This window comes from Canis lupus, chromosome 27 (assembly GCF_003254725.2).
Source record: "Canis lupus dingo isolate Sandy chromosome 27, ASM325472v2, whole genome shotgun sequence".
In the NCBI taxonomy this organism is placed as follows: Eukaryota; Metazoa; Chordata; class Mammalia; order Carnivora; family Canidae; genus Canis; species Canis lupus.
Window position 1 is genome coordinate 44,393,487 of NC_064269.1, and position 23,826 is coordinate 44,417,312.

The 23,826-nt window shown below is 48.3% G+C and overlaps 1 protein-coding gene and 1 long non-coding RNA gene across 41 annotated transcripts in view; both read left to right on the forward strand.

The window, feature by feature from the left end:
- Positions 1 to 23,826, forward strand: part of CACNA1C (calcium voltage-gated channel subunit alpha1 C) — a 746,601-nt gene that overhangs the window by 151,545 nt on the left and 571,230 nt on the right. For all 39 annotated transcript variants that reach the window (XM_025461617.3, XM_035706871.2, XM_035706874.2 and 36 more), the window contains 2 exons: positions 1,732 to 2,053; positions 6,403 to 6,508. In XM_025461617.3, coding sequence (XP_025317402.3) covers positions 1,732 to 2,053; positions 6,403 to 6,508 — 428 coding nt within the window. The remainder of the gene's footprint in view (positions 1 to 1,731; positions 2,054 to 6,402; positions 6,509 to 23,826) is intronic.
- The window catches only part of LOC112668984 (uncharacterized), a 113,589-nt gene continuing 98,370 nt past the window's right edge, over positions 8,608 to 23,826 (forward strand). For both annotated transcript variants that reach the window (XR_003141983.3, XR_007406402.1), the window contains exon 1: positions 8,608 to 11,819. This is a non-coding gene — a long non-coding RNA (uncharacterized LOC112668984). The remainder of the gene's footprint in view (positions 11,820 to 23,826) is intronic.

Consider the following 23,826-nt stretch of genomic DNA (forward strand, 5'->3'; position numbering starts at 1 on the left):
CACACGGGGAGCAGAAGTTTTCTTGAAGGTCGAACACTGAATGATCAATCCAAGATAAGAGCAGGGAGGGGTGGCTGGGAGAGGTGCCAGGTGTTTATCTGAATACTAGTGAGTTGCAGCGAGGAGAGGAACGGGGCCCCACGAGGCCATCTATTCTGGGCTGAGCAGCTTCTGTAGAAGATCCTTGTGTACACTGGGCAGAGAGGAGGGTCCTTATGGGGAGCCTTGGAAGTGACATATGTGCACTGGTCTGGCTGCTCCAGTTGTCTCTGGGCAACTGACATGGCATCCAGATGCCAGGCTCGCTGCCCATGCTGTCACCCTTTTCTCTGCTGCTTCTCTTGATCCCACTGCACCCGACCAGGTGACAAGCCTCAGGGTCATGCCTCTTTTTTGGGACATTCAGGTCTGGGCCCAGGCTGAATCAATCCTGGGTAAACCTTGTAGGATTCTAGGGTGAGACATCCAGGTGACCAGACTGAGGAGTACCCACCAAGTATGTATAATATCTGAGGGGCACACTTGAAGGCTTCAGTTGCCTTTAAACCAGAGAAGTGTGGATGTCTCTACTCCGGATTTCACTGGTCCCTATGGAGGTTTCCTCCTTGACAGCGACCCTCTGTCACTACCCGACCCTGTCAATCCCTGCTGTACACAGCCCCCTTCCCCAGATATCAAAGTGGTGTATAGTAGCAAGCACCCGGCTCTCTCCCACCGTTTCTAGGGATCAGGAATTGCTTGGGCTCTCACAGGAGGTTGCAGTCAAATGGTAAGCAGAGCAGCTGGAAGGCTCCTGGGAGTCCCACCCTGCATGTGGGCTCTCCACATTGGCTAGTTTGGGCTTCCTCACCCCATGGTAGCCTCAGGGTACACTGCATTGTTTTGAAAGTCACATACTGTCATTTCTTATGTATTTAATAGGTCAAAACAGTCACTGGAGACCAACCCCCTTTCAGGAGGAAGGGACATAGATCCTCTTTCTTAATGGGAGGGATGTCAGAGGATTTGTTGACATTATGTAAAACCATCACAGCCCTCTGTCCCCTTCTATCCAACCAACACTCATTGCCCAGATGGGTTTGAGGTATCTGGATGTGACCTTATTTTGGTCCAATTCCTTCCTTTTGTTACTTTATTTTTAGTTTTTGGAACTCTGGTGCAGAGACTTGAGTGAATTACACTCTTCAGTCCATTGTTCATTTGTCATCATTGATTCATGCAATGATTCTCTTTTCATTCATTCATTCATTTTTCGTTTTTATCCCCATATCCTACTTTCCTCCTCACTTTCCTTAAACAACCATTCTCTTATATTTAATGAATATCCTTTATTTATATGTATTCTTATGAATGTCACTGACATATATGACATTGAATATGCGCCGTTTTCTGCATCCTCCTTTTCTCACTTGCTCCAAGTTTCTAGGTCCATACATGTACCATACGTGTATGCTGTAATGCATGGTACATCTCCTGTCTTGTTGCCTAAAGTGAGTCAGTGAGACTGGAGAGGAGGGGTGACGTGTCCAAGGTCACACAGCCAAACTAGAACAAGAATAGTTTTCCTGACTCTTTTTTCTCGGCATCACACAGTAATTTTTTCATGTGCCATATCCCAGGCTCTTGCCATAGTTCGAAGTAAGACTTTTTTAAAAACTGCGAGTCTGGGTTCCTTTTCCAAGCTCTCCTGTCTTCTCCCTAGTAACTGCCGTCCTCTGTCCTCTCCTGCAGGTTCCAACTATGGGAGCCCACGCCCAGCTCATGCCAACATGAACGCCAATGCAGCTGCGGGACTCGCCCCTGAGCACATCCCCACGCCGGGTGCGGCCTTGTCGTGGCAGGCGGCCATCGATGCAGCCCGGCAGGCCAAGCTGATGGGCAGCGCCGGCAACGCGACCATTTCCACGGTCAGCTCCACGCAGCGGAAGCGGCAGCAGTATGGGAAACCCAAGAAGCAGGGCAGCACAACGGCCACGCGCCCACCCCGCGCCCTACTTTGCCTGACTCTGAAGAACCCCATCCGGAGGGCGTGCATCAGCATCGTCGAATGGAAATATCCTTTGTGCTCTGGGCTGGGCAGGGTGCCCCAGGAGCCCCAGTGGGGCCAGCCCCACGTACTCTCCCAGGTGGTGAGCTGTGTTGGCTGAGCTCAGACCAACTACATCCTCATCACTGGGGCACTGTGTAAATACAGAACTTTAGGCCCTACCTTAGACTTGATGAGTCAGAATGTTTGGGGAGAGGGCCCAGGAGTCTGCTGGAATAACAAGCAGGGTCCCCATTTCACATATTTTTTTTCATACAGTGTGCACCCATTTGAGAAAACCTAAGAGGTTGTTATAAAATATCATCTCACCTGGCTGAGCCTGTCTAAGGATCTGCTGGTGTATTGGGTGAATAGTGGTTACATGCTGCTCCTCCAGAGCCTTCTTTGCCTCCCATGTCATGGTACTGGTGTAATTTCATGACCTTCCCTGTCTCTAGGGTGAAGGAGACCAAGAAGTGCAAGAGGATATTGGTTAGTGACCCTGGCTTGTGGTTCAAGGCTTAGGAGCCGTGGTTCTCAAACTTGGCTGCACGTTGGCATTGCCTGGAAAGTTGTAGCAAAATACAGGCACCTGAGCCCCATGCAGGCATATTTTAAAGGTCTCCAGATGACTCTCATGTGTAGCCAAAGTGGAGAACACTGGCCTGGAGTTTTAAACATAGATCCACTTTGTATGTGTAGAACCTAGTGAGTGGGTCCTACAGAGAAAGTGGCTTTGAAGGGCCAGGCTCTCACTGTGGAATTACAAGCCTCACAGGAATTGTGGGCTGGTGGAGATCGAAAGGAACTTCAGGATTAGTAGGTCCACCCCTGACTTTGCCCAGCGATGACATTGAGCCCTATATGGTCATATGGTCAGTGACAGGACTAGAACCCTGGTACTTAGTGTTGGGTATTTTCATAGTGAGAATTCATTTAGGTAGTGCTACCACGTCTCCTGAGGCTCAGGATGAGCTCAGCATTTCCACTGAAAGATTTAAGGCCTTACCAGGTAGTGGTTGAAAGAAGCCAAGAAGATGGCTTGGGAGAGAAAAGCTTTTGTTCAGCAAGAAATCTCAGTTCTCTAAATATTTGAGCCCCTCAACTCAAAAAGTAACTTTGAGAGAACCCGTGTGAGCTGAGTGCGGCCATCTGTCCCGAGTGGCCAAGTGTGCTTCCCGTTCCCAGAGGAGTGGGTGAGAGGCTCAGCTCTGGGAGGCCCCAACATGCTGCTGTCATAACTGCTCAATCAGAACCAGGTAGTGGGAGAGCTGTGGGCCTCGTGGATCAGGCTCCCACAAAGGGGAGGGCACCAAAGCCTGGAGAAGCTGAAGATCTTGCCCAGATCACACAGCCTGCAACCAATAGAGCTGGATTCAAATCTAGATTCCCCAAGCCCTAAATCCATGCACTCCCTATGCATTCCCAGTACAGAGGAGACCTACTACGATAGATGTTCAGGGGATGCCATCCAGCCTACTGGGATATGGTGGGACCTGGATCTCTGGGGCTTGAACCATGCCCCATTATGGCTCTGTCACCTGTGTTCTGAGGGGTTAGGGGTCATTTGAATCACCAGAGCTTTTGTTTTCTCATCTCTAATGGGGAGTAACCAAGGTCAATACCTTCCAAATGGAAGGGCTGCAGAGTCTGTCCATGGAAACTGGTTAAAAAGCCACAGGAGGCCTGAGTCAGGGACTCATGAAAAGATTGTTGACTAAGTCAGCAGCAGTGTTACCAAGGCCATAACCCAGAGCCACCTGTGGTACTCAGTCCCTGCATTGCACCCCCATGTTGGGCAGAGGGGTGCTGCAGCCACTCCACCTGGGGGAATGTGCCCTCTCCCCTGCAGGAAAGGAGGCAGCCAGCCTCCGCAGTGCTAGTCAGATGGCATTCCCCGATTGCCTTGGAAGGGTAGCTGGACAGGTAAGGAGATGGTCTGGTGTATCTGCTAGTCAGCGTTCCTTGAAAGAGTGGAATCTGATGCTGTCATTAAGAAGGAAAGACAGTTTAAAAATGACCTGGCTGTCACAGGGTGACATAGTATGCTTCCAGGTCTTACCTGGCTTCTCCACTTTGCAGCTGATGGCTTTTCTTATCTGCCTGCTTTGTTTCTTTACATGGTATCTTCTCTGGCAGTAAGGCAGGCATTTTTAGCATAAGATGATGGACAGATAGCCCAGGTTGGGGGAAGATGTAGAATTGATAGTGTAAGAAACACCCCAGGCTTAGCCATCACCCACTTTGGTGGAGGGAACAAGTTGACATTTGAAGACTGGATATATGAGGTCTGGCTCAGTTGAACTGATGTGCTCTGGCCCTGGTGGTGGGAGCGCAAGGGACCAGATGATGGGAATGAAACCGACCAGCCCCTGGGCCGAATGTGAAGTGGAGAAAGGGCTAGGAGGGAAGGGGTTTTGTGGTAGGAGGTCTAAAGTAATAACTTTCTAAAAATGCTTTAAGGTAACTTCAGGATAGAGCAGTGTAGAAGAGTCCTTGCAAACTCATACTTTGGAACCAAACTTCCTGGGTTTGAATCCCATCCTACCACAAGCTGTGTGATGCTGGGCAAGTTAACATTTCACCTGTTTCCTTATTTAAAAATGAGGATGATGGTTATGTACTCAGAGTGTTTGTGTGGAGCAGTTAGAGCAGAGCCTGGCACCGAGTACACTGACAGTGTTGGCTCTCTCCTTCCTGTGGCTATCACCGTCCTCATCAACACCACCACTGTCATTACTAGTTCCTTGGCCAACTCAAGGCGCAGCACAGAGTCTTGGAGAAGATGAGTCAGGGGGGCAGGTTCTGGACCTGGCTCTGTAACTTGTCAGCTTGGAGTCTGGGAGGGGTCATTTTCTTTTCTCTGTCAAGTTGGGGGTTAGACCACATATTGTCTTCTTGATATCAAGGCACAGGCAGAAAATGATAAGCTTCATGAGGTGTGCTGGGTAAATGGACCCTTGGCTATGTCTGTGGGGCTGAGACGGATCGATAACCAGCACACCAGCTAAAGCCTTGACTAAGATGCCTTCCAGGCCCAGAATTGCCCTGTTAACACAGGTCAGAGGCTGTTCCCAGCAGGGGAATGGATGCTGGATTCTGTGGTCAGGGAATCTGAGTTCTGGTCCTGATTGGAAAGTACCTGCTGTGGGGTCTTGGGAACATGACTCAGGCTCTCTGGGCCTCAGGGGTTTGGACGAGATGACCTCAGAGTTCTGTCTCCTTGCTTTGGTTCATTAACTTTGAAGACAGGTTTCCCTGGGACACAAAGGCGGTTCCTTCTTTTTTTTTTTTTTTTTTATTTTTTTTTATTTTGGCGGTTCCTTCTTCCAGCAATTTCTACCCTCTTCCCTTCCTCATCTTGTTAGGCTCCATGGCTGAGGCTGGAAATTTGGCAGTGTGGGGGAACCCTGGGAGATGGGGCCTGAAGAGCATACACTGGCCTTCCTCTGAAGCCTCCCCTTTCTGGCCTTCATTTGAGGGTGCAGGATGGAAGGATAATTATTATATTAACTCATTTTTCTCTTGAGAATGTGTCCTGCCTGATAGTTTGATAAAGAAATCTGGGCACAAGAGCCTCACTGATACTGCTAGTGAGTGAGCTTGGCTTACCCTCTAGATCCCAGCACACACATATGGGAGTGAGGAGGACTTAGAACATAAGCCCTGGCCAACTGAAGGCAGGGCCTCCACCCACTGCAGAAGGTTTAGGTTTCCCACACAGACCTGGGCCGTGGAGGAAAGACAGTTGCTCGGCTCTGAATGCAAACTACACGTGCTGCCATGCTCTTGAGGGTCCAGAGCTCTTAGCTGTCTTCAGATTCTGTGGAAGATGTCAAAAAATAAAGTGGAAGGAAAAGAAAAAAGGACCACTTTAAACTTCAGATTAAAAGATCAAAAGCGAATGTCCAAATTTCAATGAAAATTCATGAAGTCAAGTCTGTCTTGCCTCTCCCACCCCTAGCTCAAGGCCCCAGGTGGCAGCGTGGAAACCACGAGAGAAGGGGTATCTAGGGGACGGTCCGTCCCCACCGGAGCTGGCCCTGCTCTGTAGAAGCAACCCTGAACATACATGGGGGAAAATGAAGTCCGGTGCAATCTAAATAAATAAAAGAAGAAGAAAAAAAGTTTTTAGAAATCTGTTTACTCTGGCACGCGACTGGCCTCCACTGCTTTTGACATATTAGGAAAAATTTTGGCGGGGACCCATTAGAAGCACTTAAAAAGGCATATGTTTCTTTTCAGAATACAAGGGGCTTGGAATGTATTGTTTAAACAAAATTCTTATGAATCTTTGATTCATTTAAAAAATATATATGTATGTTTGTTTCACTTGTGCTTTCTGTAGCATTGACTTCCTTAACTCCCTTCCTCAGACCATTTGAAATAATTATTTTACTGACTATTTTTGCCAATTGTGTGGCCTTAGCGATCTATATTCCCTTTCCAGAAGACGACTCCAATGCCACCAATTCCAACCTGGTAAGTCCACCGTCCCAAGTCTCTCTCTGCTTTTCTTTCCTGGTGGAGGGTCGAGCTTGGATGACACACGGATTCAAGCTGGAATGTGTGGAGAAGTGAGATGTGTGTTTGACATGCACAAAAGTGCTGCTGAGCTCAGATCTCAAGTGCTGTTGCTCTTTATTTAAATCAGCACCTGTCTTATCACAGCCCATTTTCAGAAAGAATATTCCAATTAGGTGGTAGTGAGCTGTGTGTGAGTGTGTATGTGTTTTGAGGGCTCCAAAATGTGTTGCAAGTGCAGGTGTTTGCAGGAGCAAGCTTTTATTATTGAATGATTTTTGTATTTATTTTAAGTGACTGTGTCCCATTGGTAGGGTTTGCTCAGGTGATCTGTAGTATCACGGCACGAGAAGCAATTTCTAGGAAGCTTTTAGGAAAGTTTCCTTTTGCAGCCAAGATGCATTATTTAGTTGAAAAGGTTTTATTTTCTTGGGAAAGGCAGCTTTCCATTTGGATTGTTGGGAAGCCAGCGCTGGCAATTTGGGTTTAGAATTTGTCCATGGAAAAAGCGCGGACTGTGTTTACTTTTGGCTGAGCGTGAAGTCATTACAGAGGCCTTTACTCTGTCTGGGCATGGGAGGAAAAGAGCTCTGGAATGCAGTTGGCAAAATTGGGGCAGCCACAGGCGGTAGGAAAATCCTGTGTCTCTCTCTCTCCCCGCACAGAGACACCATAACTTTTCATGTGATTCCCCAAAGCGCATCTAGCCCTGCCAACAGCACCTAACCCTAATTAGCGAGGTTGCAATGTCTGATGAGATCGGCTTGGAAAGAAGTGGAAGGGTCACAAAATTCTCCTTCCTGTTGTGGCTGGCTGCTGATGGCATCACAGCTGTCATTCTTTTGCTTTTTAACCTTCAATGTTGTCTTTAGCCCCTTCAGCACCTAAATCAGAGGCGCGTTTTAAGCTTCTCCACCATCTCCCCCAGTTCTGACCGTCTGCCCCAGCCCCATATTGGGTAAGGTGTTCTGGTGCGAGCTGGGCTGCTGCATCTTGGGGCTTGGCTGGGCCGCGTGTCGGGGACAGGTTCCAGTGAGCTGGAACAGCGAGCTCCGAGTGATGACATGGCCAGAGTCGGCAGGCTGAGCGTTAGCTGCAGTCCACACGGCTTTCTGAGGCATGACCTTGTCTCTTAACAGGCAAGAAATCTTTACTGTGTTAGAAGAAATACAAGCAAAAGTGTCTCCCAAATGGCCCTTGGAGGAGAGGGAGCCTCTTGCGTTGGCTCTTCTTCTTTGTGCATTCACCTCCCTCTCCTAACACGGGTCCTCCCGAAACCCCTGCAGCTTCACACTTAATCTGCAACTTAAAAAAAAGAATCTGTGTCTTATTCCGCAGACAGTGAGGCTTTGAGTGTACTCTAGGCAAAAGCAATGGGGAAAGTGGGTAGAGAGTTTGCGCTTATTCTCTGCCCCAGCTCCCCCCCCACCCCAGCCACAGAGCTGGGGGGGGGTGTTGTTTAGCAGCACCAGGGGGGCGCTGCACGAGAGGGGAGCCTGGGCTGCTCGTGTCAACTTACTGCCAACTTATTGCTGAGCCAGAGTGGATGTTGCCGGGTGCAGGGACTGCTGGAGGGACAGTGGATTTTTAAAATCCCACTGCAGAGTGATGGAGGTGTTGTCAAGCCAGATGGTGGTGATGGTTGCACAGCTGTATAACTGTACTAACCATCATTGAGTCGTGTACTTAACAGTGGGTGATTTTTACGGTATGTAAATTATACCTCAATAAGGCTGTATTTTTATAAAAGAATGACACCAGCATGCAAGCCCAGGCCTCTCAAGGCCTCGCAGTATCAGTTGCTTCTTGCTCTTTTATTCCTTGAAAATGAAGGGGGAGGCAAGATAGGTGGAGGGAGAGGTGATGGGGACAGCCAGTGAACTTTGTCCGTGCCATTACACTAGGAATTCGGGGGTGTAGAACAGAGAGTGCAAGGTGCAAAAGGGACTTCTAGTTGCTAGAGCAGTTCTGTCCTCTTTTAAGGCACAGCTTGGCCAGTGACTTACTAAATGAAAGAAGCGTGCTCACATTTCCTTTATCTCCAGTACAAACACACACACACACACACACACACACACACACACACACCCAGACACATGCAAACGCAGACACAGATACATATGCAGACACACACAGATGTATGCATGCACAGACACACATACATACACGGACACACACATGGATAGACACACAGACACATGGACATGGACATGCAGACACACACACTGACACACACACAGACACACACAGATGTATGCATGTATAGGCACACATACACGGACACACACAGATAGACACACAGACACATGGACGTGTACACACAGACACACACTGACACACACAGACACACATACATATGCAGACACACACATGGATAGACACACAAACACACGGATATGTACACACAGACACAGATATGCAGATACACACATAGGAACACACCCAGACACACACCCAGACACAGATGCACACACAGACACACACGTGCACACATAGACATACATACATGACGTGCACATGGACACGCACGGACACACAGGCACACTCTTTCTTGCTCCTGCCCTATCCCTGAACTTCCTTTAATATATATAATTTTTTGATTTTGAAATTTTTTTTCAAGAAGAGTCTGCATTTGCCACCTCTGCCAGTTTGTTTTTGCTCCCTCTTCAGCTCCGAGTGCTCTGTGCTCCGTCCCCATCTCTAGAAAGTAAAAGATATGGATCTCAGTTGCAAACTCAGGATGGAAAGAAATGCAACTTGGTTTTGCTTTCCCATGACCAAGCATCCTGTCTAATTTGTGACTCCAGTCGGCTGGTGGCATGAACGTCACGTCTATAAGCGCAGGGCTCTCAGCCTCTTCCCTGGAGCTGCAGCTTACAGTCACTGTCTTATGGAGCTAAGGGGACATGCCACTCCTGCTGTGGTTGATCCACACTGTGCAGGTGGCCTTATCCCTCCTGGAAGGGCCTTGGTCTTTGATCCATGCAGGCCCTGTGGTCTCTCATTCCCAGCATGGGGTCTCTTGATCTGCAGCTCTGGACCTCTCCTGGCCATGCTGGGGCTGGGAACGGGGACACAGTGAAGATTTAATAGGCCCTTTTCCAGGGACACACCCCAGGGTCTCACTCACTTTTGTTTCCTGGCTGATGCTCCCAGGTTCACCATCTTGGGATCTTTTTTTGGGGCAAATGGCCCAGCAGAATCCTCCTGTGGTTTTCCAGACTGCCCTCCATGCCTGACCTACATTTCTTGAACTCGGAAGCCATGATGTGACTTTTGTCCTCTGCGTTCCACTGTGTCATACCTTCCCTGGGATGATGAAGGCCACTGACTTCGCGGGACGGGGGCACAGTGCCTAAGGGGTATTAGAAAACCCCTGAAACATACAGCCAAGCCAAACCCACACTGGTTTATAGGTGAGGCTATTACTCCACTCTCTGGATGTAATCAATATGAGCATTGTGATTTGGGCCCTCCTCTTCCCGTTTCTCTCTGCAGCATCTTATGTTGTGAGATGCCCCTTTGCAGAACTCTTTTGACCCATGGCTATGGGACAGTTACTATTAAGTCTCATCCTATCTCTTGCCATTTTTTACCTGTTTCTGCTAGTTTCTCATCTTGCTTCTACAGGAACTTTTACCAGGTCTCTGTCCTGGTCCTCTAATTTTCTCTTTTTATGGTCTCCCCTGGGTGAGCTCGGCTCCACAATTTCACGTTCCCTTTCTAGTAGGTTGTTCCTAGATTTCTGTGTCCAGCTCTGAGCTCTTTCTTAAGGCCTGGACTAGTATTTCCTAGTGGACCGGAGCGGGGACTCCTGAACTGGCTTGATTATTATGACCACTTGGATAGCTTCAACAGAAAGATCCCAATGCTTTGGTACATCTGATTCAGATTTAGTAGCTCAGGGACATGGCCTGGGACTATGCATTTGAAAACTTCTTCATGGGCTGGAGTTGGGGGGCTGTTAATTGGTCAGGTTGACTACTGACTTTTTGGATGGAGCTAAATTTGAGTTGGGCTGACAAGTGTTCCTGTCTTGGCCTTACTACATTGTATCTTAATCTGGATCTTAGTGTGGAGTTGTTTAGCCTTTCTGAACCTCCGATCCCTGGTCTGTAATATGGAAGTAACGCTCCCCTGTGAGGTTCTGGGGAAGAGCAAGGCAGACAGCAATCCTGGAGTACCCGGTGTGGTTTTGGCACACAGTGACCTGTGCCAGGATGTGTTGCAGACACCTCAAACAAGCCCACATAGGACTCAACTTCTCTCTCATTACACAACTAGTCTCCAAAAGGAAGACAAAAGAAACCATGCAGGAACATTGCTTCTGACCTTTGCCTTTAGCTGGTCACTGGCTCTGTTCACCTTGCCATCTTGAACACCTTCTTCCTCTCGCCATACTCATCTGAGCAGACATTCGGATATGGACTTTCTGGTGGCAACATATCACATTTAGCTTCCTTTCTATTTCCAGAGTCATTTGTGTAAACTTTCTCTGCCTTCGTTTTTTTGTCTATAAAATGGGAGTATCTACCTTATAAGTTACTGTATTAATGAGATGTCTAAGGCTCTGAGAAGAGCCATAGGGAGGGCTCTATGTTGGGGGTTGGTGGCAATGTTGCCATCATGCCATCAATGGCATCCCAGCCCTTCCCAGCCCATCATGGCCTTTTGCCTGGACTATTGCAGTCGCCCCTTGCCTTGTGTTCTATTCCTGGTATTTCCTTCCATGGGTCCGTCTTGTGCTCCTTTAGCCATTTGACAAGCATCCATGCCAAGAGCTAGGCATAGTGTTTGAGATATTTCAAGAAGCAGACAGAAAAGATAAACATATACAGATAGATGTTTGCAAATAATGAAAGGTCTTACAAGGGGTCAGGGTGTCAGGGAGGAAGCAGGGATTCGTTTTGCTTTTGGGAAAGGAATAAGGGAAGGTTTCACATGGGAGGACATATTTGAGTTGTATCTACTAAAAAGAGGTGATTTCCAGGCCAAATGAGTCATTTCAGGCTGAAGTGTATACATGTACAAAGGCCCTTTATGACTAGAGTTTCAGGTGAATGAGAAGAGCCAGGTGATGGGGGGCTTCCTGGCCCCTGCCAGCAGTTGAGCTTAACTGCAGGTAATGAGAAGATCCTGAAGATCTTAAGAGCAGGAGAGGGCTTGATCTGGGAGTATATTTGAGAAAGTATGTTTTGCAGCATAAGGAACATGGCTACGATGGAGGCCTCAGTGTTTGTGAAGAAGAAAAGAAACTACAGAAATCCAGGTGATCGTGACAACAGGGATGGAGAGGAGGGTGGTGGATTTAGGACTTGTGACCTGGTGGATACCGTTGTTGAAGCAGAGAGCTGAGTCCTGCAATAGTGATGTGCCATTGGCCAGGAGGACTTTGGGAGAAAAGTCACATTTAAGGGGAAACACTGAGGGGTAAATTTGAGCTTTGTTGAGTGAGAAGCCCATGGAATGTGCACATGGAGATGTCCAGTGGGTGGTAGATATGGTTTAGGGGCTCAGGAGGCAGTTCGTGCTGCAGAGGGAGGAGTGAGAGGATGGATGGAAGGAGAAGCCACCGATGGGGGCTTGGAGCACTGTTAGGATAGACCACACGAGGAGCTGGTGTCCTGGGCTGCAGCCACTGGGCAGATGGAGGGAATGGGGCCACAGAGGGCATGACCAAGCTTTGGCCTGAGAAGTTGGAGGGAAACTTGCAGGGAGTAGAGCCCCGGGAGCAAAGGTCAGAGTGTTCTCGAAGGTAAAAGAGAGACCAGTTTCTCTCAGCCTGGTCTTTCTGGCAGCCTGGGAGTCCCAGGAGGATGGCTCTGCCCACAGGGGAGGCTGGGCTCAGGGCCCAGCATGGGAGGAAAGGACAGAGGTCCACATAGTAGTCTTCCTGAGGCCCTGAGATAGTAGGCGCATGACGAAGGCTTGTGGAGCGTCACCGTCATGCCAGATCGCAGGCCCTTGATCATTTAGGTACCCCTAAAATAAAGCTCAAGAATTCTCCCATTACTTTCATGGCATGGTCCCATCTTTTAAATAAGGAAGTGCTATTTCAGAGGCAGGCTCTCAGAAACAGCAGAGGAGGGACGATGGTGACAGCAGTGGTTGTCTGACCTTGGTGAGTAAGAATCATATGGAGAGCTGGTTAGAATGCAGACTCCCGGGGTTGGTCCCCCCAAACCCTCATTCTGTGTTTGAAGGGGGCCCCGGGAGTCTCGCTGTCAGGGGCTCCCCCAGTAACTGATGAGGGGGCTTGTCATCCTAGAGTGGACCCTCCTTCAGCTGGCCCTCCCCAGTCTGCCACTGCCTACCCACAGCTCTCCCTGGGACACGTCAGCTGCCGAGAGGTTTCCCACTCTGTCGAGTTCAGAACAGACTGTTTAACAAAGCACACTCATGCTGTCACAGAATTAGCAGAGAGTCTTCTTTTCATACACACTGGCAAACTCACATCTGCGCCTGCTCCTGCTGTGGTTTCCCTTGCAGATTTGTCAGCTTCCATACATTCTCCGTCACCTTCTCCTTTCTCCTGCCTCCTTAATATAACCCCCGTTTATTTTTCTAGCACTTTGCTTTCTTCTCATTCCGAGAGATGAAAAGTATTCCGGTATAGAGTTTTGTTTTGTTTTGTTTTTTTGTGGATCTTTCTCTCATTATTTAAAGAAAAGTCTGTTTTATGCTCCACCTAACATATACTTTTGCACCCAAATCCATCATCTTTGTTATCTTTTCCTCATGTTAGCAAAACATAATGAAACCGAACTGGCCCGTGACACGACATTTCTCTCTGTATTCACAGTCTTGTTACTGGCAATGCCACCTGCTCTGCAGCACATCATTTATAATATAGCAGCTATAAACCTATTCCACCAATAACCGTTACCCAGTAGGTACATTGTAGGGTGTCTCTTGAACAACCTCTGGGAGCATGACGACCTCATTGTGTGTGGGAAAACTCTCAGTTCTCTCAAATTCTGAAGTCCACAAAAACTTGGCTTGGATTGAATATTAAGAGAATATATTTGGCATTTGACTTTGTGCTAAGAACAGTGCTGTGTACTTTCTGGAGCAAGAGCAAGGCTCTCCGCAGAGGCAGAGAGGCCAGAAAAGGAGTTGTTTCGGGGCTGTGCTTGCTTGCATCTCTGCTAGGGATAGGAGAGGGCTCAGGGGGATGGGTTTGTCAGAGGCTTTTGAGTTAAGTTAGGAAGAAGGTTGGGATGTCAGATTTTCCCATTTCCTGCTGTAAAGGTGGGACAGTGATTAGAGTTGGCATCATAGGCGGCCATGAGGGTTAAATGAGATAACCTATGAGAAATGCTTAGAACAATGCCTGGCACAGCAAATGCGTGTTGTTCTTTAGGACCAGAGGCTGAAAGCCATCCCCTCCAGCTGGTTCCTTGGAGTAAGTCTGGATCAGGGGTGTTCAGGGGTGTTTGCTTCAGGAGGTGAGAGAGGGCACCGAAAGGCCCTGTTTTTAGTAACTCTAATCTGGCAAGGTTGACATGTGTCGGTGTGTCTGTCCCCCTCATCATCTGACTGTATAGGGAGCAAAGTGGAGATACATTTATGGTGAGAGATGCGCCCTGAAGGGACAGCCCTGTGTGGCTGATGGGGGACTCCATCCCCACCTCCACAGGTGTTTTGTGCCTGGAAAAACTCTGTCTGTCACTTCTCAGCCAAGGTGTGGGTGAGCATTGTGAAGCTGAGGGTTCCCATCCCCAGGCAGGCAGGGCTGAAGATGCTCCACAGGGCCCTGCATTTGGGCCACTACAAGTTCTGAGAGGAGTCCAAGGCCTGTGCACCGAGCTTAAGAGCTCCAAGTCAGAGCTATTTGAGAAGGAAATAAAAATGCCAGTTTGAGGGTCCCTAATCTCCCTGCCATGAGCTGTGATTTCTTTTATCATCAGGCTCGTCTAGGAGTGAGAAGTCATTGTGGGCTCTCCTGCATCAACAGAACATGATTGATTATTGCTATCTCCTATGTGTCATCCTAACGCGCCAGACTCATAGCCTCAGCAGAGGTGCTAGGGTTATAAAACACACTAATAGGTAATTGCAGGTAACAAGCCACATCGCTACTGCATCATTTGCCATGTGGTGAGAGGGGGAGGGGGCTGGGGGCAGGTGGTGGCTTCGAGTCTGCAGCTGAAAGAATTAGTGCGCTGTGGTGTTTCCACTGAGTGTGATAACCCCCCTGAGGGTCTGACCAATCTGGTCTGCTTGGGAGCTGGATGTAGATCAGTCTGAATAGCTCTTCTGGAGCTGGGGTTGCAGGCGCTGACCTAGAAAGAGAGACCTGAATGGTGTGGCCTTATGTCAGTCACTTGACCTACCTGTTTGTGTCTCTGCTGGCCGGTGGGAGTAATAAAACCTGCTGAATCATAATAATTGCCTTTATTGAGTGACCATCAGGTACCAGTGCTTTGCAAACACTCTTCCTAATCTCCACAGTAATAAATTACAGTATCTATTTATTTCTTTCCTTGAAGGTGGAGAATTTATCCCTTTCACTTGCTGCTCTATCCCTAGTGTGTTGAGCTGTAAGTGGCACATGTCAGGCTCTTGATAAATATTTGTTGAGTGAATGAATGACCCCTGCCAGGTTTGTATCCCTTTATTTCAGGGGAAGATATAGTATCTCAGAGAAGTAAAGTGACTTGGTGAGTGAGTGGCAGGGTCAGAATTTGAACTCAAGGCTGTGTGGGACCATGGCGTGGGCTCTCTGCTCTGTTCTCTGGAGTATGTAGGATTGCTGTGAGCATGGAAGGAGGTAGAAAATGTTTCAAAGGTTAAACTCTCTGCAGTAGTATTAACAGGTATTTAAAAAACAAACAAACAAAATTGATTGTAAAATAAACTTGGTAAGCCTGAGGAAAAGTTAATTTATGGTAAGCCTCCTTGAAGTCTTTCACACAATAACAATAGTCACTGTTTAGCACTTTGAGTATATTAATGCATTTAAGCATCATAATAAGCCTATGAAATGGATGTTATTACCCCCATTTAACAGATGAGGACACCGAAGCTCAGAGAATTGAAGTAATTTGCACTGGGAAACAGAGCTGTGAGTGAAGGTGTTGTGTAGACAGAGGCGATTACCCCCAGCTGTGTGTTCTCGACCCTCATGCAACAGTGGCCTCCCTGTGGGTTAAGTTGCCCCCGGGGATCCCGGGACCTCCCCAAACCTTCCCACCGCAAGACAGCTTGAGGAATGGTATTCCATGGAACACACCATGGTGAATGCTGTACTCAAGTATTGCAGTGGTTTAAAGCCACACACAGGAGAAAACCCGCATCCCAAGGATTGATGCCACTGGGAGAAAGGACAGAGCTAGGAGCAGGCTAGGGTGTACTGCAGAGGCCAGCACAGCAGAGGAGGTCAGCACAGCTCACCGGGAGGCCGTGTCCCGGGCTTGGCATTTCCCAGGGCATGGCAGGCTCTGTGATTGTGTTGTGCTTCTTGTAATCATCATAAAACCTCAGGGGCCTGGGGCAATTGCTTGACTCAGTGTTTCCTCACTAAATATTTTAGAGGAGAAGGCATTGTCTGTTCTGCATTTGCCAGTGGATGGGGTGAGAGAAGATGATTCTTTGAAGTCTAAGTATGGTGACACCTCTTGCTCCATTTTTAGCCTTCTGTCTTCATTTTGGGGGGAAAATGTCCCATATGTATTCACACTTTGGGTAATGGAACCCCTTTCATGTACCAAGCTTCAGCATGAGTATATTTGAAGAATGTCTTTCTAGAATGTAAAATCAAAATTCCTGTATCTGTAAAAGAAAAATTCTCAACATACTTAATGCTTTTTCTGGGACTGCACAATCATTGAAAATTTCAATTAAAACCTGTAAACTCCTGTAATACCATAAAGCCATCGAGAGCATGAGGGAAAGTCCAGATGGCTCCAGAACACTGTGACCGAGAGGGTCTTTGGGCATCATTGTCATACACCATCCTTCTTAGGGTGTCTCCTGCTTCGGGACCAACCTTTTTAATTTGCTGTTCCCTCTCTCCTGAGAGTGTAGAAACTAGACAACCAAAGCTATTATAGTTATGTGAAAAGTAAAAGTAAATAGATTCTGATTGAGGAGGCTCGTTTGTGAATAAGGTGCATTAGCTTCAATTTGGAGATTTTAGAAAATTTATTTTGGCTGCTCAGAGGCCTTTTTTTCTCTTTATTCCCTTTTTTCTTACTGATTTCTGTATGATTGAAGTTATTGGATTAGTGTCTTTCAACAAGTAGTGACAACAGCAGCACCATCCACACCCGTGTGGCCCACAGTGATATTGCTGCTGCAGCTCTGAGTATGTTACAGTGTTAACTCACTTAGTCCTCTCAAGAATTCAATAATGCTCTTATTATTATTATAATCATCTCATTTTCAAGATCAGGGAAATGAGGCATAGAGAGATGAACTAACTTGCCCCAGGAGTGTGGCTCCTCAGTCCATGCCCTTATCTGCTGTGTTCTGTGGCTTTGCTAAGGTATAACGAGGGAGGGGTATTTTGTCTAGAATATGGTCCTTTCATTACTGGGGGTTCAACCAGCATGCTTGTATCATATGCAATGATCTGTCTAGGGACGATGGATGTAGGGAATGAGCCCCTCAGGCTGTGCTGTGTCTGTGAAGAACTTGGGGCATGGTGCACAGCCCCTAGTCAGTGCTGTCTGGTAAGTGTGGGAGGTGGGTGAGGAGGAAGCTCATCTGTATCCACTGCTGCCTGGAGCAGAAGACTTGGCTTGGAGACCTGTATTCTTTGAAGGGCCCATGACTCACATTAGCTGAGATCCTTAACCAAATAGGCCTTCAGGCCTCCTAACTAGATGAGACCCTCCCGGTTGGAGTGGGGGACTCAGAATCAGCCTGACTTCCTGAGACAAGCTTAAAAACCTGAATGAGCCTTCTTGGGGACCGAGTCATTGCAAGCACCTCCCAAGAACCATAGAGGCCCCACATCTGAACTAGGGGCTCTCTAGGTGTCCTGGGCAGTGCGGTCCAGCAGCTGGGCCAGCAGAGCCAGGTGTGGGGGGCCTCAGGAGCACCCAGCCCCAGCTGTGAGCCACAAGCCTTCTATGGTACGTGGCTTCGTGGAATTTGCCTGCAGCCTCCAGGCCCCACGGGAGATGCGAAAACATGAGAAAGCCTCAGCCTAAACCAAAGGCGGTGTGATGGCAGTGAGAGAGCCCTGGGCTTGGAGTCACCATCCTGGGCTCTAGCTCCAGTTCGGCCTCCAACTAGTGGCCCGGCCTGGTCCCTTTATTTCCCCAGCCTTTAGATTTCTTGGCTGTGAAATCGTTAATAGCTCATACCTCACAGAGTCACAGCAGGTTCAAATGGGAGGATGCATATAGATGCTCCAGAAGATGTAAAGGGCCATATAGATGTAGCTGCATTATTACAATAACCATTATTAAAACTAGACACATATATTCGGTCTCTGATATATTTACTTCTATTTTCCTGGCATGGTCCTCTGTGAACTTTTTCCTTTAGCCTCCTCTCAAGATAACTTAGAGATGCAAAAGAACTAAAAGCCAAGTTCCAAATTTAGTTCCTGACCTTTCCAAGATGGATGGTGAGTGGTGTGGCCATAACCTGCTTCTGCTGAGAGTGCTGCTGGGCCGCTGGAGCCAGGGAAAGCCGGGCAAGGGGACAGCCGTCCCTTCCTTGCCCAGGCTGAGGCCTGGGACCCAGCATGTGTGTGTGTGGGGAGCCCCTTGCTGGGGAGCTCATTCAGAGCTTGTCTTCACTGCCCCTTGGGGTTCGTATGACTTGGCCAGGGCTGAGTGTAGGGGACGAGTAGTTCCCAGCACTATCTTGCAACTTGTAAAGACTTCTTCAAATACAGAGCAGAAGTGACATGAAAACACGGGAAGTTTGTCTCTCTGTGTTCTAGGACACACAGCAACATTCCCTGAGAAGGGCTTCCTCCCCAGTGCCTTGAGTCCTGAGGAACAAGGTCGGATGTTGAGAATAAGGAAGGATGTCCAGAAGGGAACCTCGTGGGCTGAATCAGGTCTTCTGCAGATTGGACCATGGTGCTGTGCATCTCGTGGCTGGGTTAGGCCTTCACAGTTTCGGAGAGCACAGACCTCAGAGTAGCCCGTGCTTGCAGGTGGATTCTGATGGTGTGGAGGGAGGCAGGCACTGGGGAGTGGAGAGTATGCTTGAGAGCTGGGTTATGTTCACAGTTCAAAATGCAGGTGAATTTGAATTGTGGCAGTTGGACAGGCTCCAAGGAGGAATACAGACAGAAGTAGAAGCCAGAGGGAAAAGTTCAGGGACATGTGTGGTCAGTCTGTAGGATGCCACTGGCCCACCTTGCTAGCCTACTTGGTGGCCGAATTCTGAGATGATTCCTAGTGCCCTGCACACTTGCACCATCCGTCCTTTCCTCATTATCGTGGGGCTCTCCTGTGGATAGGACAGGACAGCATGCCTGGGATGGGACATGCTATCCCCATACAGTGGCTTTGAGAAAGGGGGAAGAACAGAAGGGCGGAGGTCTGATCTAGTCAGGTGACCCCTCAGAAGTGATGGTGTCCTTCCTGGTGAAAAGATTCAAAGTGCAGGGGGATTCCATGTGTGCGATATTGTCTGTTGCTGGTTTTCAAAAAGGAGGGACCCCGTAGCTAAGATCTGAGCATGACCTCTAGGAGGTGAGAGCGATCCGGGCTGACGGCTATCAAAGAATGGAATTCTGCCAACAATGTGATGGAGCTTGAGAGAGGACTCCCCTGTCACTGCCCCGATATCATCCTGAGCAGACAACCTGGTCCCTCTGTGTTCAGCCTACAGCGCTGTGAGCTAGCAAGTGGGCTTTCTTTCAAGCCACTAAGCTTGTGGTCATTTGTCATGCGGCCATAGAAAACCTTCACTCCCTTCCCGCACTTGCACCCCAGTATGGCTGGGCTTGAACAGGTCTCTCTCTGCCCCTTTACTGAGGGGCTTCTGCTCACACTGTTGTTTTGGGAAACACTGCTTCCCCCACTTTGCCTGGCTAAATGCAATTGGTCCTTGGTGTCTTAGCCCAGATATTGCTCCCTGGAAGCCTTCCCTGACCCCTGGAAAGCAACTTTAATTATTTGTTCCTCTGGTTGACTATTCTGTAACCTCAAAGCTCAGATTAGAAGCCACTTCTTATAGCAAGCTTCCTCTTCCCTTTCATGGTTCCATAGCATTTTCCAGATATAGTAGCCCGCTTTACATGTGGTTTCACTTTCTGTGGTTTTGGTTACCTGCAGTCAAGCAGGTCAGAAGCAGATGGTCCTCCTGACGTAGTGTCAGGTCAATAGCAGCCGAGGGCTGTGTCATGGTGCCAGTGTCATTTGCCTACCTTCATGTCATCGTGCAGGCATTTTATCATCTCACGTCACCACAAGAAGGGTGAGTAAGGCATGGTAAGGGATTTTGAGGGAGAGAGACCATAACTCATATTGTTATGATAGTTCATTTTGTTTTTATTATTGTTAATCTCTTTTTTAAAAAAGATTTTATTTATTTATTCATGAGAGACACACGGAGAGAGAGAGAGAGAGGTAGAGACATAGGCAGAGGGAGAAGCAGACTCCATTCAGGGAGTCCCCTGAATGTGGGACTCGATCCCAGGACTCCAGGATCACACCCTGAGCCAAAGGCAGACGCTTAACCACTGAGCCACCCAGGCATCCCTGTTGTTAATCTCTTATGTGCCTAATTTGTAAATTAAACTTCATCGTGAGTATATGTGTATGTATAGGTAAAAACACAGTATGTGTAGGGCTTGGTACCATCCGAGGTTTCAAGCATCACTGGGGGTCTTGGAATGCATCCCTGCAGATGAGGATGATCTAAGCATTATTAATTTGTTTATTTGTATGTGTATCTCACAGTGTTCAGCTTGTAGGGCTGCTCTAACAAATTACCACAAATTTGGTGGCTTGAAACAAATTTTTCTTTCACAGTTCAGGATGCCAGAAGTCTGTAATCAAGGTGTCAGCAGCATGGGTTCCCTCTGGGCACTCCGAGGGAGAATCTGTGGCAATACTCTGTTCAGCTCCTGGTGTTGCTCCTAATGCTCCCTGCTTGTTGACTTCTAGGCATCTCACTCCAGTCTCCGTATCCACGTTCCCATGGCCTCCTCTAGGTATCTGTCTCTCTGTGTCCAGATTTCCCTCCTCGTATAAGGGCACCAGTCATTGGATTAGGGTCCCCCAATCCAGTGTAACCTTGTCTTAACTTGATCCTGTCTGCAAAGACTACTTCCAAATAGAGTCATGTTCTTGGGGACACAATTCAACCCATAACATTCCCTAATGATAGGCTGTGTGTGAGCAGGGATCATGTCTGTATGGTATCCAGCATGGTGCCTGAATACCACAGGGGCTTAATATGGACCTGCTGAGTACCTGGCTAGTCTGTTATAGGCATTGCTTTGTAGGGGAAGGTGTTTCTCGATGGGAGTGTGGGTGCCGGCAGGGTGAGCTCTTGGCGTCCTTGCTATAGCGGCGCTGCTGGTAGATAGCAGCTTGCGTGGCAGAGGAGGTCCCTTCCACCTCAAGGGCCTGAGATCTTAGCTCATTCCTATAGTTCAAGACCTGCTCTTCCCGTCCCTGTCTTACCTCCTTGGCCTACTGGTCTGAGATGTGTGCCCCAGAGGAAGGGGAAATGCAGTCAGAACTGGAGGTCTCTAGGTAGGGTGGTTACTGCAGGCCTGGTCCTGATGTTTCCTTTAGCAAGTCCTGGTTCCAGTGAGTGGGAAGGAGAGGCCTCTTGTGGAGCAACGGGGAGGAGCCCTGGCTTCCCCTGTAGTTCCCCTACACACCATGGCTGAGCAGGGAAGGCCTGGGCCGGTCCTCTTCCTCTTCCCTGGCACGCAGGGCCATGTGAAACAGGTTTGGCAGAGGCCTGAGCAGCAGCTTATCTTTGCCAGGTTCAGTCCAAAGAGGAGAATAAGCTTTCAGTAGACCCGTGGCAACTCAATCAGCGTGTTCCATGCCCCTCGAAGTGGTATCCCTTCCTCTCTGCTTTTGTGGCCACGTGTCATTGTGTTTCTGGCAGAAGACCTGTTCTGTAACTGGAGAATCTCCATCCTGGGACAGGGACAAGGACAGGCCCCAGTTTGCTCTGGGACCAGTCGTGGAAGATGGGTGATTTATGGAATGATTGTGGAATGCCCCAGCAAGAGGATCCATTCACTGCCACCAGAAATTTCTTTAGGATTGTAGCCAAGGGGATCCCAGCACTCTTGATTTGGACTTTACTCCAAGGACCGTTCTGGAAACATAGAATGCACTCAATGAGTATTTGCTGAATAAATAACCAAGTGAATATGTGAATGAGAGAACTTGCTTGGGGGAGGGGTCCTGGCAGGGTGGAGAGTGCCTGTAACAACAGCAGCCTGGTATTCTAGACCTCTCTCTGCTCCTAACTGGCAGGCTGACCTTTGGCAAGTGTCTTTGCCTCTCTGACCTCTGTTCATTTTTCATCATTGTGTTTAGATGGTCCTTCTACATTTGCATGTCTGAGGTCTTTGCCTGGTTGCTAGACCGTTTGACTTGGCATCAGCACCGTCGTTCACACATCTATGCAATGAATGTGTCTTGAGTGTCTACTGTGTACCAGCTAGGTGCTAGAAATACAAACTGAACAGACAGACAAGGTCTCTGCCCTCCAGGAGCTTATGTTCTGTGGCTCCAGTCAGTAAAAAACTGCATGTGAACAAACAAGATAATTTCATAGGATTACCAGTACCATGAAGAAGTAAGTAGGAAAGCTCTGGAGGTGGAGAATGATGGGGGGTGGGCAATAGGGAAAATGTCTGTGAGGAAGGGTACCTGAGCAGCAAGGTGGTGATGGAGGAAGGGCACTGATGGTGCTCGGGAGGAGCCTGCAGATGGCCTGGCTTGGGGCAAAGACTCCCACGGGGGTCTGGTGGCAGTGACTGGAGCACAGTAAGGAAGGTGAGGAGGGATGCCAGATGAGTCGGAGGGATGGGAGGGAGCTGCCTCATCTAGGCCATGCTGAGGGGTTTGGGTTCTGTTCTGAGTGTGAGGTCAGCAGGTCCTGTTAGCTTGCAAAGGCCTCCAAAGGAGCAGGAAGCATCCAGAAGAGTGTTAGGGGCTCAACAGAGAAAGGTGAGGGTTTCTGCATTTACGTTGGCATCCCAAGAGTGAACTGTATGTTGCCAGTGGGCCTGCATAGATCTCAGCGAGAGAAGGGAAAGGCGGGGCTCACAGAAATTTGTCCGCAGCTCCTGTCAGAGTGCATCAGGGGCATGGGGGCCAGGCTTCTCTGGAGGCAGTTTTCCTGACCCTCCTGGACACTCTAGTCTCAGTGATCTAGCCTTCTGTAACCTGGCAACTTCTCTACTTCCTCATTCACGAGGGGAAGCCTTCTGGCCATCCCATAGGGAAGTACATAAACTCCTTTGTCCCATGGTGGCTGGCGAGCATTTGGAGCCTCCCTGGAGTATCTGGCCTTTGCAGCCTTTTGCTGTCAGAGGAAGAGGAGCTTGAGTGACACCTGGAGGGTTGTGGACGACTTGGATAGACCAGTGGTAGCAGTGGAGGGGCTCCGGGTAAGAAAAATAAGAGATGTAATTCCATGGGACAGGTATGATTTTGACATATAAACATGGAGTTCTCAGGGTTCAATCTAAACATTTTTGGGGTGATCTGCATTCATTCATCAACAAATACGTACTGAATGCCTACTATATTTAAGACACAGAAGTAGTTGAGATACACAGTTCCTGCCCTCATGGGGTATCATTCTATCTAAGTGAGACAGGTACCTACCCAGCATCTAATTAAATAACTAATTATTCAATTATAATTGGCCCCTAAAGTATTTACATTTATGTTTGGGTGTGACTCTATTTACTTGAAATTAATATTTACTGAAGCTACTGAAAAAACAAAACCTGAACTAATGGTCACTTTATTGCATGGAAGGGAGGGCTGTATTTTAAAGATGACCTTTCTCTTACAATAATGTGATTAAAACAATGTTTTAGGGTGGAATTTTGGAATTGTGGAATTTTCGTTCTGTTAAAGTGGTCTTAGAACTTGAGACTTGCTGACTGGAAAGGATGAAGAGAGAGGGGAAATCTAAATCTATGTGGGGGAATAGATTGTGACTGTTTGAACTAAGGTCCCACCTTAGGTACAAAGTCCTAAGGTGTCCTAAGGGAGAAGATTCCAGAAGGAAAGAAAACACACCCCTAGAGGAAGGGTCGGCCCACATTAGAGGCCGGAGGGCAGCACTATGAAATTATTCAGTAGGAAACT